The 18,446-nt window shown below is 35.6% G+C and overlaps 1 protein-coding gene across 4 annotated transcripts in view; it reads right to left on the bottom strand.

Annotated features, from left to right (window-relative positions):
- The window catches only part of ATG7 (autophagy related 7), a 125,505-nt gene that overhangs the window by 97,922 nt on the left and 9,137 nt on the right, over positions 1-18,446 (bottom strand). For all 4 annotated transcript variants that reach the window (XR_010885472.1, XM_067303860.1, XM_067303859.1 and 1 more), the window contains exons 7-13: positions 16,370-16,519; positions 13,994-14,082; positions 12,675-12,796; positions 10,847-10,937; positions 7,996-8,140; positions 7,213-7,371; positions 894-1,088 (exon numbers count right to left, since the gene is read on the bottom strand). Coding sequence is in view for 3 of the 4 variants with exons in the window: in XM_067303860.1 (XP_067159961.1) it covers positions 894-1,088; positions 7,213-7,371; positions 7,996-8,140; positions 10,847-10,937; positions 12,675-12,796; positions 13,994-14,082; positions 16,370-16,519 (951 nt within the window). In the remaining variant the exon portion in view is untranslated. The remainder of the gene's footprint in view (positions 1-893; positions 1,089-7,212; positions 7,372-7,995; positions 8,141-10,846; positions 10,938-12,674; positions 12,797-13,993; positions 14,083-16,369; positions 16,520-18,446) is intronic.

Raw genomic sequence — 18,446 nt, forward strand, 5'->3', positions numbered from 1 at the left:
AACTGACCACGAAAGACTTTTTGACACATTTTGACTACATAAACATTTATGCATACAGTCTCCTTGATCTCAGGTAAAGAGTATAATCTATAAAGTTTAGATACTAACCTGAATTTTATTTGCAATATAAGAAACACATATAATTCAGAATTTTTAATTCCACATACTGCAGCCCTCTCCTTTCATTTCTTTTTACCTGTAACATGAGGATTTCACTTTTATGTCATAAAAATCCAAGAAGCATTCAACACTACCTGAAATATAAGTCACAGGCTGAGTTTGGATTCATCAGGTCAACAGAACAGTATGGTTTCCAGTGAGGCAGTGATAAAAGCCCAGAGTTAATTTTCAACCAAAAAAGTACTAACACTCTAAGTTCACAATCCACCTCCATGTTTTTAGCATTTGAGATCTATTTTGAAAATGTGGTTTCAAACAAGTTACTAAAATTCATATCCCTTATCAGTCAACCATTATTGTAATATCTTTAGTCCTCCTTAATATGATTGTCTTACTGTGAAATTACTTCTTTTAATATTACTAACCCTTAGAAATACTCAAAACCTGACTGAACAAGGCCCTGAGAAACATGCTCAAAGTTGGCCCCATTCTGAACAGAGGGTCTGGACCAGTTGATCTCCAGAGGTCCCTTCCAACCCATATCATTTTATGATTCATGTTTCTATTTCCTCTTCAAAATTCTCTTTTTGGAGTATATAGAATCTTTGAGGCTACTGGAAAACAAAACAAAGTTTCTGCACAAGCACAATGAATTGGTCAAGCATTTCAATTTCCCATAAAGATTTTTTTTTTTTTTTTGGTACATGGAGCTGGTTAGTATGCCAGCGCTAAAATACAACTACAAGGATATAAGCAAGGCACGCGTACAATACCTTTCTCTTGCTGGCTGCAATGACAGCAGGAAGCCATCGACTCTCTCTAGTGTCCATTAGAAGGAAAACAACATCATGAGCATCAATAAGCTGTTCAAGTTTAGCCACATCCTTCCGAGCCTGTGCCATTGTTACTTCAGAAAAATTCACTGGGTGGCCTGGCATAGGGATGCTCATGTTATATCCTTCTGCGTTCTGGATGGAGATCGACAGAAAACACCACCACATTAAAAAGATGAACTTGTGACTTAAGGGAATTATTATACAACGCAATGCAAATTGTAGAGTACAAATTCAAATACTGTTTGGCAGAATGGCAACTTTATCTTTTTCATCTCTATGTCAATGCTGTGCACTAAAGCACAGTGCAAAAGTTTTTGAGCAGGTGGCAGTCTCAGTTGCTATATTTACCCAGACCGGAGCAGTTCATTGTAAACATACTAGTTTGGGTCATGAGAGCGCACCAACCATGTTCAGATGGCTCTGTGCCCAAGCTAACAAGCCCTGTCTCTCAGAAGGGCTTATTGACTCTGGCAAATCACTATGAGAAGATAGCTGGACTGCTTCTAGTCCCAGAAGTAACAAACATGACTGCAAAAGCAAGCAAGCGGATCTTATGCATGAGCATGATCATGCAGTATTCACATAAAACCTTTGTCCTGGATTATCTTTAAGGTCACTTCACATGCAGTGTTAAGGGGATGTACACCCTCTGTTAGAATACATTTCTGAGAGTGAATATTGACCCAATTACAGTAAGACATATGCAAAGTATCGCACATTCTCTCCTTTGTTTTAAATTCTTTATGAGAAGAACAATAGTCTTGAGTGATTTCTGTGTAATTTGACCAGCCATATGTGAACTTGGTATAGAAAAGAAAATCACTTCTGAAACTTGTGACTCCAGCCCTTGGATGTCTACAGCTTCCACTGCACAGACGCTGAAAGAGGTTGTTCCTATTGCAGAAACATATGTCTCTTCCAATTCCATATTTGGGCAAGGCATATTGAGCAGAAAATGGCTAAAGAGCCAAATAAGCATATACAATGCAAACAATTAACTCACTCATTTGGAAACATGCTAACACAATCTGTCAGCCATCTGCTATCAGAGAATAACAGATTCTTCATATATGTTACAGAAGCATAAGCCTGGCCAAAGTCTCCTTCCTTGTCACTGTGCTGCAAGTAATTTACAATTTAAAGTCAGATTATAAAAGCTGGATGAACCAAACATAAAATTACTCAGAAGGAGATGTAGGGAAGGTCAGTGGAAAGAGTTTTGTATAGACCAGTTGCATGCATAACTCATAAATCCAGAAAAGCCAAATATACACTATTTTCATCATAAAGACCCCTGAAGAAAGAAAAAAAAACATCAGCCAAACCACCAACACATACAGTAGTTTGGGAGAATGAATTTGGAACATGAATCAACCACACCAAAGGATATATATATTTTTTAAATCTGCTAAGGAAAAAAATGTAGACTTCAAGGTGATTTCGTATGCTGTTAACAGGGCAGTTCCACTGTGCCCCAGTGAGGGCAACCAGGATTCTGCATCACCAGCACAGACACTAGGCAGTAACCGGAGAAGGTTTTAGCTTCAGTGTCATTACCTCCTCCAAAGAGCTGTGGCAGGAACATACAACTTAATTCACGCTGCATGTGAATAAAGTATATATGGATAACTTATATAGCCCTCTGTACTGCAGACAAGCGCTGATTTGTTAGGTAAGTATAATTGACGCTGTTGGCATTTAGGAGGTTGATTTGTTGTTTGAAAACAAAATGAACTAGTGAACAACACTTGAACACTAGCTGCATAGCAATATGTTAACAAGAAATACAAAAATTTTCCCAGGATTCACAAAAAGAGCCTCTCCAGTGACTAATGTGATAGCTGTAGAAGTACATGCAAGTCTAGCAGCTTCAATAGTTCAATTGAATTTGAATAACTGTCCCCTGAAAAAAGAGCGCAGTCATTAGCAAAAGCAGTTGAGATCTGCTTCTGTAGCAGAACACTGGAAAAAACAGCTAAAACAGCACCTGATGATGGCACATGTGTATTATTTTAGAGGAGGAGTAATTGTGTATATATCCCCAAAAATGTATCTTGCCCATTCCACAGAATTCCAAAATCTTACGGAGTCTCTACATGACAAAAACAATTCTGCTAGATTGCTCACAAAATGTATTAGGTTATAACATTAAAGCTTTCATACTAAAAAAGGATTTAAAATGCCTCCAAACTATCCAAAATAAAAAATACTTAGTTATCAGCCCATACAATTTTAGAACCATGTACTTATTGAAAAATTGAATTCTTTTACAAAAAATGGGACTGTATGTTGACAGATGCAATACTGTAAGAGACAATGCAATCTCCAACACTTCTGTTGATAGCTGACCAAAGTGGTGCTTGAGGCTCCAGTGGTTTTATTTGTTTTTTTTTAAAGCAAATGTATGTCAAATTACTGCAATTTGTGGTGTAGTCATAACCTTCTCTCACACTTTTACTAACATTTCTACTAACTTTCTGCATTTTTTGTTAAACCTTGGCTCAAGACCATTTAAAAGATGTCTGTGCTCATATATTAAACCTGACCAGGAGTGTGCCACTGTCAGGCACACAAAAATTAAAAGAAACGAGATGCTACCATCATTAAATTGTTCTACTGAAAGTACCCAAATAAAGTGACCCCTCATCCAATATGGTAGAAAGGGTGATAAAACACTGTACAAGTTTCATGCCTGAATACTTAGGGAAAGGAATACATAAAAGCTATATATTGTGGCCAGTAATAGTCAGTAGTTGCAGATTCAACAGCTATAGGAATAACTCAGTGCACTACCTACTTGTAATAAAAGGTTGTAAATCTGTAAATTCTGCTATTACTGAGTACTCCCTTCTGTTTTATTATAGAACTCTAAGCTACAGTTAATGATAATCTTAGAAGTTGAATGAAACAAGTCAAAGCTCTTTGCCAAAACATTCTTTCTTGTTTCACTTGCAATGATAAGGTTGTTATTCTTCTTTTCCAATTAGAACAGATGTAATTAAAAACAAGAAAATAAATTCATGCACAACAGTCAAGCATTTCAAGGCCAATCAGAAGGAAAAAAGGCTTATTAAAATTAAAAGGAACTTTGTGTACAAAATATCTTCCACCGTGAAATGAAATAAAGTAATTTTAGACTGCAAGTGAATTACATGGAATTGTAAAACCAAAGTTTCAGAAATGTCTTCAGAACCCAGCATTACTGCTTGGCTTCCCAAGGACTTTAAAGGACTGTCTGGATTTCCAAACAGCAAAAGACAGCTTTGGCTATTCCTTCAGTACAAGACAAATGAGCAGGCACAAAATCCAGGACAACTAATCTTTTTATTCAGAGACATTTATACTGATGAATATGGATTTTGGTAACAAGCAACAGTGCAGTTTGCAGTAACAGATGCAGCTCTATTTTAAGAAGTTTAGCAAAATCAGCTGAGTTATAAACATCTCCAGATAACAGTAGATTCACTGTCCAAACTGTCCCAAAGCACCAAGCCTACCCAGGCTAATTAAAGACCTATTGTTAGTACATGTGCCCAGCCTGCTGCTTAAACCTCACCACTCTCGCATGCTGTCAGCATGACATTAACTGTTTGAATAAGAGAGATTTATTCCAGCAAAGACCTATTCAATCTTGTTAATGCTACCACGTTGTTTCTCTATATATTTACTGATGGTAAAACATGATACTTCTTCACAAATTCTAATGTGCATATGGTTTTGCCTGAAAAAGTATATTAGAAACATGCCATCGGAGGGGTACGCAGGATCTGTGCAATAGGTATCTCGTCATTTGTGCCACAGAGCTATGAAGCTAGGTTTGAGTCATGCTGGAGGCTGATCAGGCATCACCCATGGCATGAAGAAACAATAGAGAATGCGTAACATTGATGCAGATAATAAATTGAGAAAGCAGTGGTAGATGCAGAACAACTGAGGTATGGAAGAGAAAAAATCCCTTACATACAGTATAGGCTAAACATTGTGTATGCTGTTACTGAACATTATGGTGCTTTTTTTTCTACCCACACCAAATGTACTAACAATTTCTTGACAAAAGCTCCCTAGAGCTTTATGTTATTGCTTCCCTTCTATTACTGGGAGTTTCTCTCCAGATTATATTCAACTTCTTTTTCTTTTTCTTTTTTTTTTTTTAAGCCTCATCGAAATGTAAAGATTCTGTAGTAATGCCAGGTCTTTTGCTTCCTTGGTTGTTTCTAACAAGGAAGCCCACAAGTTTTTTGGGTTTATTTCCAAAATAATCATACATAACCATGTGTTCTGTAATATTATTCAGTATTACACATACAGCTTTTATTTCTTTTAACTAAACTATTCATTCTTTCCTAATATTCCTGCTTCCATTCTCTCAATTTTAAAAAGAGAAATATGTAACAGTGTACAGATGCAATCTCTTCTGTACATGTTTTACTAGTTAATGTTTCTGTTATTAAATGAATACCACACCAAGTAACAATAATATTATAGTGCAGCAAGGTTAAAACAACTCTAGGAACTTTCAACTAATTTCTTCTTCATCAAAAGACGTGAAAGTGAAACTTTTACTGTTTTTCCATACTGGGGATCACTGTTTGATATTCAAACGTTCACTGAATTACTGCTGAATACCAGTACTGAATTTCATAAATAATGACAATAGTAACACAGATAAAAGCAGAACAAGAACATGGAACAGTCCTTGGGTCAAACAAATAAACCTAAAAATGTGTGGAAAGGACTTTCTCTAAGGCTCATTCACTGCACTGGTCATTAGCAACACCACAGATCTATGTTACGTTGTTCATATCGGTCAATAAAAATTATTATGACTAGTAATATAATTGGAGGCATAAAATACAGAATTGAACTGTAAGTGTCCTTAACTCATTTTATTCCTAAACTAAACAGGTTAAGATACCGCTTGTCAGCTGAGCTCTGGTAACTATAGCTACCAATTCTAAGATGGTCTCAAATCCAAAGCAAAAGCTAAAAACATTTTGAGTGACTTCTATCACATACCCAACGAGCATAAAATAATTTTGTTCATGATGGACCAAGCTGAGAGTGTGTCTTTTCTGAAATTACAGGCCATATCAATTTTTCCCTCAAATGAAGGATGAAATTAAGAGATCAACAAATATTAGCTATCCTGTCAAGTTTTTTTTTAAAATCTACTTTTTTAAGCATTGAAAATTAAGAGTGTTTGAACCTGTGTACTAAATAATGTGCATAAGATACACAGCCCTGGAGTCAAGGACGATAAAGGCTGCCATTGGTGGGCTTTTCATCATAAAACTTCTAAAACAACTAACAAAAATTCATTCTGTTTTTTTGTTCCCTTTCAGCTACTTCATTCTGATAATAAGTTATTACCCCCAGGTTCCCCAAAAGAGGAGTACTTTGGTCAAAGGCCAACACTTCTAAACTATCGTGTTCTGAATCAGACTTAATCTGCCTAATTCTTAAACAAAAAAGAGACAAAAAAGTTCTCACACATCTTAATACTCTTTATTAAAATTCTATGTAAAATAAGTTTATAATCAATACTTACTGCTATTAGGTTATTCTTCGTAACATAAAAAAAGGACAAAGCCAACAGAGGAACCAACTTCCAGATTTACAAGTTAAAAAATATTTCTCTTACTTGAACTACACTACTGATCACTCATGAAGCACAATGTTGGGTTATAGCGATCTTGAGAACATTAGGTCATTTCATTCCAAAAGCACTATAACCAAATGAAGATTCAGTATTTGCCTCTTTTATATTGAAAATAAACTTAAATAAAGTTTCAAATTTTGGGGATTAAACATAATAGGAAATCTCCAGGATTTTTTTATTCCTACCTTCAAGTCCTTCTGCTCCCATAATAGACAACTAACATGTTTCTAAATCCTCCGTTAAGAGCAGAGGGGAAAAAACACAGCATTAAAAGCAGCTGTTAATGTAAGCTCATTAGTCACATACTAGACTAGAGAAGAATTTTACTTTACCATCAATGAGCTGCAAGAAGTTTCAGGTAATTCTTAACTATGTTTCATTACTAGGTGTCTTTACTGCCCCAAGAAAGTTTACTTCAGGTACTCCCTATCTGTGAAAATGATTAGTTACCCTAGCGTAACACCTGCTTGCAGCATTCCCTGCTGCCACCATCTGCTCATAACATTGCTTGAATAGTAACAGAACTTGGTATAGTCATTTAAAGCCAGTTGTACTCTGTCAAAAAAATCATTAGCACATTTTAAATACTGATCTTACCACTCCCGGGAAGATTTTCTGTAGCCTGTCTGCTGCTGCAAGTGCCTTAGGCTTCCCACCGCTAAGACAGTCTTCAAACTCATACAGCGGCTGTCGTACAGGGTTGGAGTAGGAGATCTTTGCATTGTCCACAAATGTAATTTTCCTGACTCCCCAACCCTAAACAAGGAAGTAATTTAAGTAATGATAAAGACAATGGGTTTAACTATACACTTTTGAGTCTCTAATGCCAGAAGCTCAAGAGGAGTTTTTTCAAGTTTTATAGAAAGATCAAGCTACAAAAAGCTTTTGAACCTATTCACAGCAATAAGCTTATATTTGCACTGAATTAAGGAGACACATAAATTCATCTGTCAAAATGCATTACTTAGCAGTAACCCCTGTAATCCTACTGAATTCAGTGAGATATGATAAACATCCTTGAAATTAAACATCAGCACAGTTACTTATTCCAAGTGCTTCACTATGAATTTGATTTTATAAGCTTGCTAATTTACTCCAGAGCTTAAAGTTCCATCTTTTTTTAATATAAATTAAATACATATTACTATTCTGCTAAGTTCTCTTACTAGTTACTATTCTACTATTGGCAGAACTTCAAGTCATTTCTACTGGCTACAGATCTTACCTTTTCCCTGCAATTTATAATACCAATATGTATTATCTATACATTAATACAAAAGCATACAACTTTTCCCTTACGTGCCATGGCAGCTGCTCAAAAAATTCATACAGATTTTATCAGAAACAACAGATTAATTTTATGATTAACTCAGGACTTACCATCAAGGTCCTTGCAACGCTACAACCCAGAGTACCAGCTCCTAGCAGCAGACACCTGGCAGACACAATTTTCTCCAGATCGAGTGTAGGGACCAACCGCCAGCACATCAATTTCAAATTAAGATCCACTGATGACTCTGCTAACCTATGTCATGAAATAAACAGCAACACCACTTCTGAATGTTTCAAGTGTTTCAAATGTTTCAAGCAATGGCTTTTATTTCTATTGAAGAAGTTTCATACTCTTTTAGGAGAGAAAAAAAGTGTAATAGCCCATTCACTGTGCTTTCTCTCCTTAAGATATATGCCACACACACTTTCTCCTGACATCTTTCCCTTTTTCCATGTTTGGTCTCAGCTGCCTTTCAGCTTTCCTTTGTTGCTGTTGTTGATGATGATAATGATGAAGCATTTTTTTTCCTCAGTCTCTTACATTTTTTATTCTTTACTTCTCTTTTTCTTGTTTCTTATTCTCTTTTCCAACTCACTGGGTTGGAGATTTACTGTTTTACTATCTTTCCACTACATGGTAGTATTCAAGTGCAACATTTTATTTACAGACAAGTATTCTGAAGACAAGGATGGTCTAATAGGAAAGAAAGGGTTACTCTAGTTCCCTGATGGAAGCCATCAGAATACCATTGATGTAAAATAGAAATCATTATGCTGACAGATCAAATTTAAGCTTCTCCTTCCACAAACATGTCTAGATAAAACACTGCTAAATATATACAGAGATACCTGCACCTCATTCTCCAAAGTAGAACGCATCTCAGCTTAGATAACAAAATAACAAGCCAGCTAGAGCATAAATATATTGTAAGCAACTTCAAATATGGATAACACAAAAACCAAGATCACCCAAGGGTAATTCCATCTGCTAATAAAGAGCACGGCCAGCAGATCTGAAACAACTTTCTGCTGCTTTTTCTCTTGTGAGATGACACAGTATGTTTTTAAGGACCCAAATTACAAATTCTTCTAACCATTCTGCCATTCAGATACAAAGAAAAAAATATGCAAACAGAAAAAACTATCATGCCAAAAGTCATCCTACATATATACACATATGCACACACATGCACTTTCTAAATATTCAATTTCTTTGACCTCCTCTTGTTACCAATGTGCTGGCCAAACACAGCTTACATACATTTTTACAAAAGCTGTGACTGCAGTGCTTAGAAACAGAATAGTAAATCACTACTGAAACAAGAGTAACAAGACAGCTAGGAAAGTGACAGCTTCAAAAAAAACAGTTTGTAGACATTTGTAAAGATGACATTTGTAAAGATCCATTAACCATGGATTTCACTCTAGGAAAGTGTTCTCTTTCAACAGCCAAGATACACAAAAATGAAATGCCAGAAGAAAACATCAACTATCTACTCTGGAATCCTCTAAAATCTACTGAAGTCACATACTTCCTTAGGCATTGGAACAGATCTCTAAAGGCTTCTGAATAAGATAACAACCCAAAATATAAAGTTTGAGTAACATCTGATGCAAACATAAAAATAAGAATGGTTTCTCAGTCAAGATTTCTTTCTAGTTAAGCTGAGTGATAAGACAGACCATTTGTCCATAAACTTTTTTTTCTTTTGTACAAAACGACTGATTTTCTGCATCCAGTTACACCAGTCCTAAACATTATTACACCTGCCCTCTAAAGAATCAGTTCTTTGTGGCTGTTTTGGAAGGAGAATGAGGCGAGAAAGCCACATTCAGCCTAGTGTCAGATTTCCTCGTCATCAGAACACAAGGGTCTTAAAGCTCTTCTCAAGTCAGGTTATCGTAAAGCACCCATGGGGTGATAACTGGCACAGGAAAATACTGGAAGAAAAAAAATAATCCATCAGTATATACTCCTCTGAGCATGACTATCTCATCCAGTGTCCTGCTTCCTCTTTGTAAAGACTATATTGCTTCACATAGAATGTTAATGCTTACCCCCTGCACCATCTCATATAACTCCTTAAAATTCTTTTGTCTTTCTTGTCTTCAGATCAGATAAGCATGTATGTTCTCAGATTCCCGACAGATTAATTCCCTTACAAGTCATAAAGGTAATTTTTGCAATCTCCAGCAAATTATTTGTTCAATAAGGATTCAAGACCACAATTGCCAAAGATGTCAAATTACCAAAAATCTGAGAGGGAATTAAGGGAAGTGAGCATGCATACAAATAAAGGTCAATTACAATTACTTAAAGAATTAGGAGCCCTCAGTTGACACTTCTCAAAGGACTATGAACATCCTCTGAATCGCCATAATTGCAAGACAAAATGGTTTACCTTGTTACATAAAATATGTTAACCTAAACCATTAGATCAGCACATTCTCAGTGTTGGAACATAAAGAGCACATGCACAGTTAGTGAAAGCAGATGAGCTGATACGCTGTAACTACACCGTTTGCAATCCACTGACCATACTTTATGTGCAAAATGATGAAGATCATTAAAGGTCATGTTTCCTGTGCTATTTCCTGTCACACTAAGAACTCTGAAAGGCTAAGCTGTTCTCTGTATTTATTTTCTGTAAATTAAACAAGCAGATTACAGAATTCAACAAGAATCACAGGCCTGTAACACCATAAGCCATATTCCCACTCAGGTTTGAATACAACACATTTGAACTTTTAAGTTAGAGACACAAATCACAAACACTTCTGCATGTAATGCACTCTCCTCTAAAAAGTCCCTATCTCCAATAGGACTGTTCAAAGACTCTACAGTGTACGTGGTATAGTCTTACCTAACAGAGACAGTCCTTATGTTTCACATTTTAACTTGTTCTGGCTTAAGCCCAAGTAAAGAAAATTACAGAAATTTAGAATTTAAGGAACAAACCTTTTTGGATCCATACATTCACTGAGATTCACCATCCTTGGACCCATGCCTCCCTTTTGATTCTTCTCCCATCCAACAGCCTTTGGACAATCTATTTGACACATAAAAAAAAGAAAAAAAAGGAGGGGAAGAAAGAAGGAGAAAAAGAAGAGCCTTAATATTGCAGGACAGAAAAAAGAAACTTGGATTTAACTTTGCTGGAAAAAAATCCCAAATTTTAAACCTGTTAGCAAATAATCCGTATCTTAACATCCTAGTATACATTGCTATATAAATGCAGCTATTTTATTTTATGTCTACTGAAACAGTGCTTCTTGCAGAATTTAACATCAGGTGTCTTATGTGCTGCTTCGTCCTGTTCAACTTGCTTCAAACCTAGAACAGAGATGGTATCATTCCTCATCAAGCCTTTGGCTCTTGAATGCCAAGCCTGGACTTTCCTGGCTCCCAGCACCCTGAGGCTCAGGGATCTCTTGAGCCAAAAGTAGCACCTTAATATTTACTAGCACTGAAAGCAGTTTTTTCTGGTATGACTGTGTGAAGTTCTTTTTGAATCTATATAAATTTTTGCCACCAACAATAACCTTTAACAAGGAGTGTCATAGATTAACAGTGAGCTATATGAGGAACTTTTCTTTGTTTTGAACTTGCCACCAACTAATGAGAAAAACTGTAGGGCATCACATGGAATAATGGGAGAGAGCGAGCAGTCATTCCCTATGAATCTTCTCTATGCCACACTTGATTTTATGAAAATCTTTTGTATTTATATATGTATCAGATCTTACACAACACACTTAAAATAGACTAGCTGCATTACAGAAAAGAGAACTGGGAAGAGAAAAAATGAGGAGTGAGGAATAAATACTCTAGTGTTAAATTAATGGTCAATATTTATTTTACTTACACAGATAGACTATACAATCCTACTAATGGGCAATTATCTGTTTATGCTAGTTTCTACAATATTGTTGTAAGCAACAAATAACAATGAAATTCATGTCGTAAGAAAAAACCATGAGTTTAAAAACCTTCGCTGTTTTCAGTTTGGCCAATAATTTGCTCAGACATCAATTCATGTCATACATTTCATATTAATTCCTGTATTTCTTACAGGATTCAGAACTCTAAATTTAGTCAAGTTAAACCATCTCTTCATGCTCCTATCTGTAAATTGGGTAGAGAATTAGATATCCTAATTATATAATAATTAAACCATTTAAACCTATCATATGTAAAGCACTCAGAACTTCTTGGATAAGGTGAGGTAGTGAAATTTTGTGATGCTGTCTTGTACATAGAAATGAAGTCTGAGTTTATGTTCTAATTGTACAAGTTAATTTTTTAAATTACATCTGCCTATCTCACTTTTGGCTGAAGACACAATTCCACTCTGGATTCTACAGTCTTAAAAATGCATTAAAAATGTGTATTACATAAAATCACTACTGCATGTATTTTTTTTTTTAATAGCTGAGGGACTGTAGACATATTTAACAAGAAAAAATTAAAATTTAGTATCAATATACATAGCACAAGAGACACTACAAACTACTGTCTCATACTTATTTTTTTTTTTTTAATACCATAAACAGGATTTAAGGAGGGAAGAAAAAAAAGGAGAATAAGCTGTCCTCTTTCTTTTTTTGAAGAAGGAACAGTTTGCTTTATAGACTTCTGTCAAACTCAAACAATTTTAGATCCATTTGAAATAACTTAGCCTAAGCAATGATTTAATAGTATTAATGTCTTTTTTTCCCCATCTTCGCAGTGATTGAGGGAGAAAAATAAAGGGGAAGAAATATTAATTTTTTTGAAAAGAGATTACCTGGGCCAAGGGCTCTCTGTGGAAGCTTTATTTCAAAGATAATACTGTGTGTTATGTCTCTCACTCCTTGCATGGTCCTGTCTCTGAAGCAGAGCACTTCAATTGACTGGAGACTGCTGCCCCTGGTAGTGGGGGGAGGGGAAAAAAATTAGAGACATGCAATTTCCTTAAAATGAAAGGAATTTATTTTGAATGCTCTGCCTATATCACAAATCTTTACTCTTTTGCAGATTCTTAATAAGGCATTTCCCATTAGTCCTGGAACACTGTTGTTTTTACCAGGTATAAATAAACATAGTTGCTTAGAATGTGGAAATGCCCAGTTTGTTGCGAAGCAGCTCCAATAAAATGACACTGTCAGCCTGTCTTCTGTCATTTCTACAATGTTACTGGACAGATTGTGTGTTTAGGGGAATAAAAAGCAGGGAAGGCTCAGAACAGACATCAGGTGACTTGATGTACACTTGTACTTCCCCAGGGCCCACGCAAGAGCCTCTCAATTCTTGATGCAACATCATCTTTCTTCTTTAGGATTCAATTCTAAAAGCCAAGAATTAGCACTTTAGTGACTAAAATCCTCTAAATCTCAGAATGTGTAAAGTTGTCTAGAAATGTGCATATCCTTCTGTGCTATAGTTCAATTGGCAGCTTGGAAAATGCTGTACCTTAGTTGAGCATTTCTTTTCCCTTCTTTGAATTTTGTAATAAAATGTAAAAGTCAAAACTATAAAACTGCAATTTAACTACATTTTTGTTACAACAGCCTAATTTTAGTTGAATGATACTTTTTCTTTTAAAAACACCAGAGTCTAAAACCATCTCCTTTCTCCCCAGCCTCTGCCCAAGAAAAAAAATTGAAGAAGGTACACTACAAGAAAAAAATAGGAGTATTTGATCTTCAAACTTCAGGTCTACTTTTACTGGGCACTAATTCATCCTCTAGAATCAGAGGATACTTTAAGCAACACTTGTACCAGCTAGAGTCTAAAGAAGGCCAGCAGCAGAGTCTAAAGCATGTCTTTGCATGCACATGCCTGCATGCGAGGAATGTGACTAATGCAAACTTGTGACTGTCAGAAGCAAAAACCAGAATAATATGCAAAATCAAAATCACTGAGAGTGAATCATCTCAATGTTGAAAGTAACATTTCAAATCTTTGGAGGAATTTCTTTTTGCTTCTACATATATTTTTGCATATTTCAGTCACTGAAGTCAAGGATCAGGTGGGTGATACGAGTAAAGTGCCAAGGGGAGAAAAATACCTAATTTGGTATCAGTCAATAAATAATCTCCATGAGAAATATAACAAAATAGATACCATTTGTGGGCTGCCAGGATGAGGAAATTTCTCAAAGGCCATCCTGGATAGTGGGTTAAATTACATGGATCATAAACTCCAACTGTCACCTGCAAAAAAATAACAGGTATTCAGTTCACAGTAAAGGTTATCTGGCATTTTTTACATAAAACTTTGTGACAGAGAATGACTACATAAGCATTTTAAGTATTTACAAATGTTTACTACATGATCACACTAATTTTCAGTCAAACACTTGCCACAGCTTCTAGATTTGTTCATTTTAGTCACTTAATGGACATTCACATTTCACTACAGTATGTCTACCTTCCTAAAGACAGCATTATGAAACCTGGGGAAACCCAATAACTAAAGCCTTGCTCTTGAAACAAAATTCTGTATTGATTGTGAGACAATCAAAGTGAAAGGGGACAGGCTAGTAAGATGTCAAGTCAAAGGAAAAACATAGCATAAAAATCACATGTAAGGATGATTTTTAAGAAGGGATCTAAGTAAAGGACCTTGACATTGTCTCATGTTCCTACTGTGTAATATTATTCCCTTAACTGAGGCATCTAAACTACGAACCTAATTGCTTCACAGCCAATGTAGAACCAAAACACATTCACAGATTAGAAAGATGCAACTGCTTAAATCTAGATACGCTGAAGATCTGAACTCAGACATCACTAGTGATACCCATGTCTCTCACAGCTACTAGAGCTTTTCCCTCCTGCTTCTTTGTCTATGGATGGTCTTAAAATGACTGGTCTCAATTTTACCACCTCACTTAAGGGTCTATAGGAAGAGTCTGAGAGGTAGATGAGTCAATCTAATGGCTACAGATCAGAGCAGGGGCCCACTCCCCATCCCTCCTTCCAGCTGCTGCTTTGCAACTGCTGACTTGAGCAGGCACCAGACCCCTTACTAAGCTGATCCAATTTGATAAACTAGCAGAAACTCAGTAGCAACAAAAATACATTTTTCTCCAAGGATAGCAAGTTCAGCTGGCTCACTGAAATACAAACTCCAAACCCTGTACCCTTGCTGCACCATTGGTGCAATCAATCCTATCCAACAGGTCTAAAATTTTGGCAAATCCCTCCAAACTGAATGTTAATGAAGAAATACATTGCAGATGATTACAGATTTCTCTCATATTCAGGATGCTCCTATCTAATTAAGTACTCTGTTATCTATGATCCATTCCTGTCATCATACTACCATTTACAGTCTTAATCTTCTCTTTCATATTTCAGTCAAGAACTACAGACCCAAGCCCAGTTTCAGGAAAAAAAAAAAAAATTTGGAAAAGCAGAAAAAAACACTGAAGATCAAGTATTATAAAACAGAACTAAATGACTTTCACTAGGTATGACAAATTTCCTTTAAGGATTTCTTCCCCCCACCCCCCCCCCCCCCCCACTTATTAGCTCTTAACCATAACTCAGAGTTTTGTTTCCTAGCACTTCAATGCCATGCAAGAAAAAAAAAAGTTCCAAGGAAATAAAGACGGCAAAACATTCAGAAAGGCCTAGCAAAGTTCAGCGCTGAGCAACATGATCCAAAACAGAATTCAATACATAAGCACAAGTTAATCAAGCCAGTCAACTCTTACTGTGATGACATCTGCTTCATGTATTATCATAATGTTTTCCTAACTGAAATCAATGGACAGTGCTCGCTTCTTCAAAGGACAGGCATGATCTCTGCATTTAACAGAGAAATTATTCTAAACTATTCTGGACCACAACCCACCTATCTTCCAAAATTCTGAAGTGTTTAACTTGAATATTGTTCATATACAGATTTGCAGCAGGTTTTTTTTCCAAAATTCTCAAGCTATAACAGGCACTTGTGGCAAAACACATGCCAACATTTCCTTGACAAATTTTGTGGGAAACTGCATATGAACTTTTACAGTTGAAAACTCCCATATAGCATTCCCAGGTATATTTACTGTTACTGTAACCAACAAAAAGATATGGTTTAACACCTTCATAAAATATATGAACACCACTTTTTAGTACACAAACAATAAAAGAAATGCTTTGCATTACTATAACGTTGTATATGAGGTGAGTGATTGGAAAATACTAAGTTACTATGTTAACTCATAAAATTGTATAATTCCTATTTGAATAATAAGGGAGTAAAAAGAGCATGAAGAACTCTGTTTTCAAGCTGACCATTAATTTGATGCAACTAGCCTTTTGTGTAAACATTAGGGATACTTAACTCTTGAGAGAGAAATCAACCCAAGCTGCTGGTATTTGGCTATTAACCCTGTCTATTCATTGGCCAATTACTGTGCCTCGCTCAGTATTATAGACACCTTTGAAATCATTTGTAAATTAAGCATTTGTGGGTTATAAAAAGATGCAAAATTCTCCTTACCTTTTCCCCTTGGTCTTGGAAGAAACCATCCCACTTTTTGAGCAGAGATATCACCACAGAATTGTCATGATACTTAATTAAAAAATAAGGCAATGCTGTAACCCCTTCTGCCTGGCAAAGTTCATCATATGCTTTCTGAAGTGCTTGAATCTAAAATCAAAAAGACAACTGTAACCAACAGTTGCAATGATCTTATGTAGAGCCACAGCAGGTGTATTAACCCTTGGGAATGATGGCTAGCTCACTCCTGCCATCTCTCAAATACTCTTACCACTAAAAATAGCATACACAATTTTTAAAATCCATTATGATCACAGTAACTGAAATCAGCAATTCAGTTACTAAAACAGCAATTGCCAATGCAAATTTTAAACAGAAGCATTGTTACTGTTACTGCAAATGGATGTGAAAAGAAATACTAAAACAAAATAAAGTCTCATTCTGATAGCCATAATAGCTTGATAAGTAAATCTGTACCTCTACTCTTAGCAAGAGAACCATGTTCTCTGTTTCCAAACTACAAAAATATGTAGTATGGGATTAGGTACTGGGAAACATTAATCACAGTATTACACTGTGGAGGTTTATACACCTATTCAATCTATTTTGTGGCATGTATTTTCAGTGTTTAGTCAAAAATCTGTCTTTGGATCACGACAGGTATTTTTACATCTTTATATTCTTCTTTATTACAGACCTAACGAGGGTCTTCTGAAAGGAAAGGAACTAAGGATTTTTTTTAACTGAAAAAGCAAAACTGTTTCTCATTGATTTTTATGACATTAAAAAGACATTCAAAGTTTCACATTAACTCCAGTTAAAGCCAAAGAGCATATGCAGGCAACTTATTTTTTTTCTCCTTTTGCACAGCAGTATGAAACAAGATACAAAAATCTAACTTTTCTTCTCAAAAATTCTTCCCTATCCAGTGTTTTTCTTGTCTAGTCATGCATTTTATTAATACTTTTCACAATACTAGTAAAGAACAGGTTATCTGAAGCCAGGAATCTCTTAAATTTGAAGAACAATGACACATTAAACTATCTTCTGACAGAATACTCTCTTACATCAGTTAACAGAAAATCTGAAACTTGCATTCTCATCTTTATCTATGAACAAAAAAGGCTCAACTTGAGTCCTTCACTGGAATGGAACAGAAGTCCTGAAAACATACAGTCTACCTGCCAAGGTCAGAAGGAGCCCTCCTTAGACTAAGGGTTTTATAAAAAGTCTTGATATGCTTGCATGAAAACTTCCTCCTGCTTAGATCTTTCACTTTATTAAAATCCTCTATTTAAAACAGTTGTTCCAAATTCCATTAGTAGAGAACTTTTCTATTAATTTCTCTCACAGATTAAACTATTTTATTAAGCATTTTGATTGCTTTCAGTTTGTCTATCAGGAGAATCAGTATCCTAATCTTTGCTCTGGGAAAAGATTTTCTTCTGCATTTGTAAAGTTCTGAGTTCCAGTCAGCTTCCCTTCACTCCTGCCCTGCACCTTCTTCATGGTGTTTACTACTTTTCCTCAAGTCTCACACCTTTTTCCATGGGTTATATATTCTCTAATTATGATGCAGCTCAGCTTTTATTTCCACCAGATTAAATGTCTTCCTGCTTTTCCTAACAAGGAATACTCACTGCTTTGAAGTTATTCACAATAAAGATGACATGAAGTTTGGGAGAACATATTTCTCTCTGACCTACGGTAGCCCTCCTTTAACTCTATACTCACCTCAGTAATGACTTAGCTCTCCCAGAGGATGCCACTTATAAAAAGACTTTCAAACAACCTTTTTGAAAGTTTTAAAAATTCATTTATATATTCGATAAGATACATAAAAAAATTAAAATGAAGGTAACTGCCTCTTCAAGAATTGTCTGCTACCTCTGTGTCTAACTAGATAAAGCTGAAGTGATATTAAGCTAGGGGAGAAAGATTTTATACAGTAAAGAAAAAAAGAGAGGTAAACAAGAACAACCACATGGAAATAAGTGATGATTTTAAAAGAAATTAGATCCTCAAATTAATTCAGCATGTGCTAAGACAAAAATATTAAGTTTTAAAGCAAAAAAAA

Source organism: Apteryx mantelli, chromosome 12 (assembly GCF_036417845.1).
Source record: "Apteryx mantelli isolate bAptMan1 chromosome 12, bAptMan1.hap1, whole genome shotgun sequence".
NCBI classification, from domain to species: Eukaryota; Metazoa; Chordata; class Aves; order Apterygiformes; family Apterygidae; genus Apteryx; species Apteryx mantelli.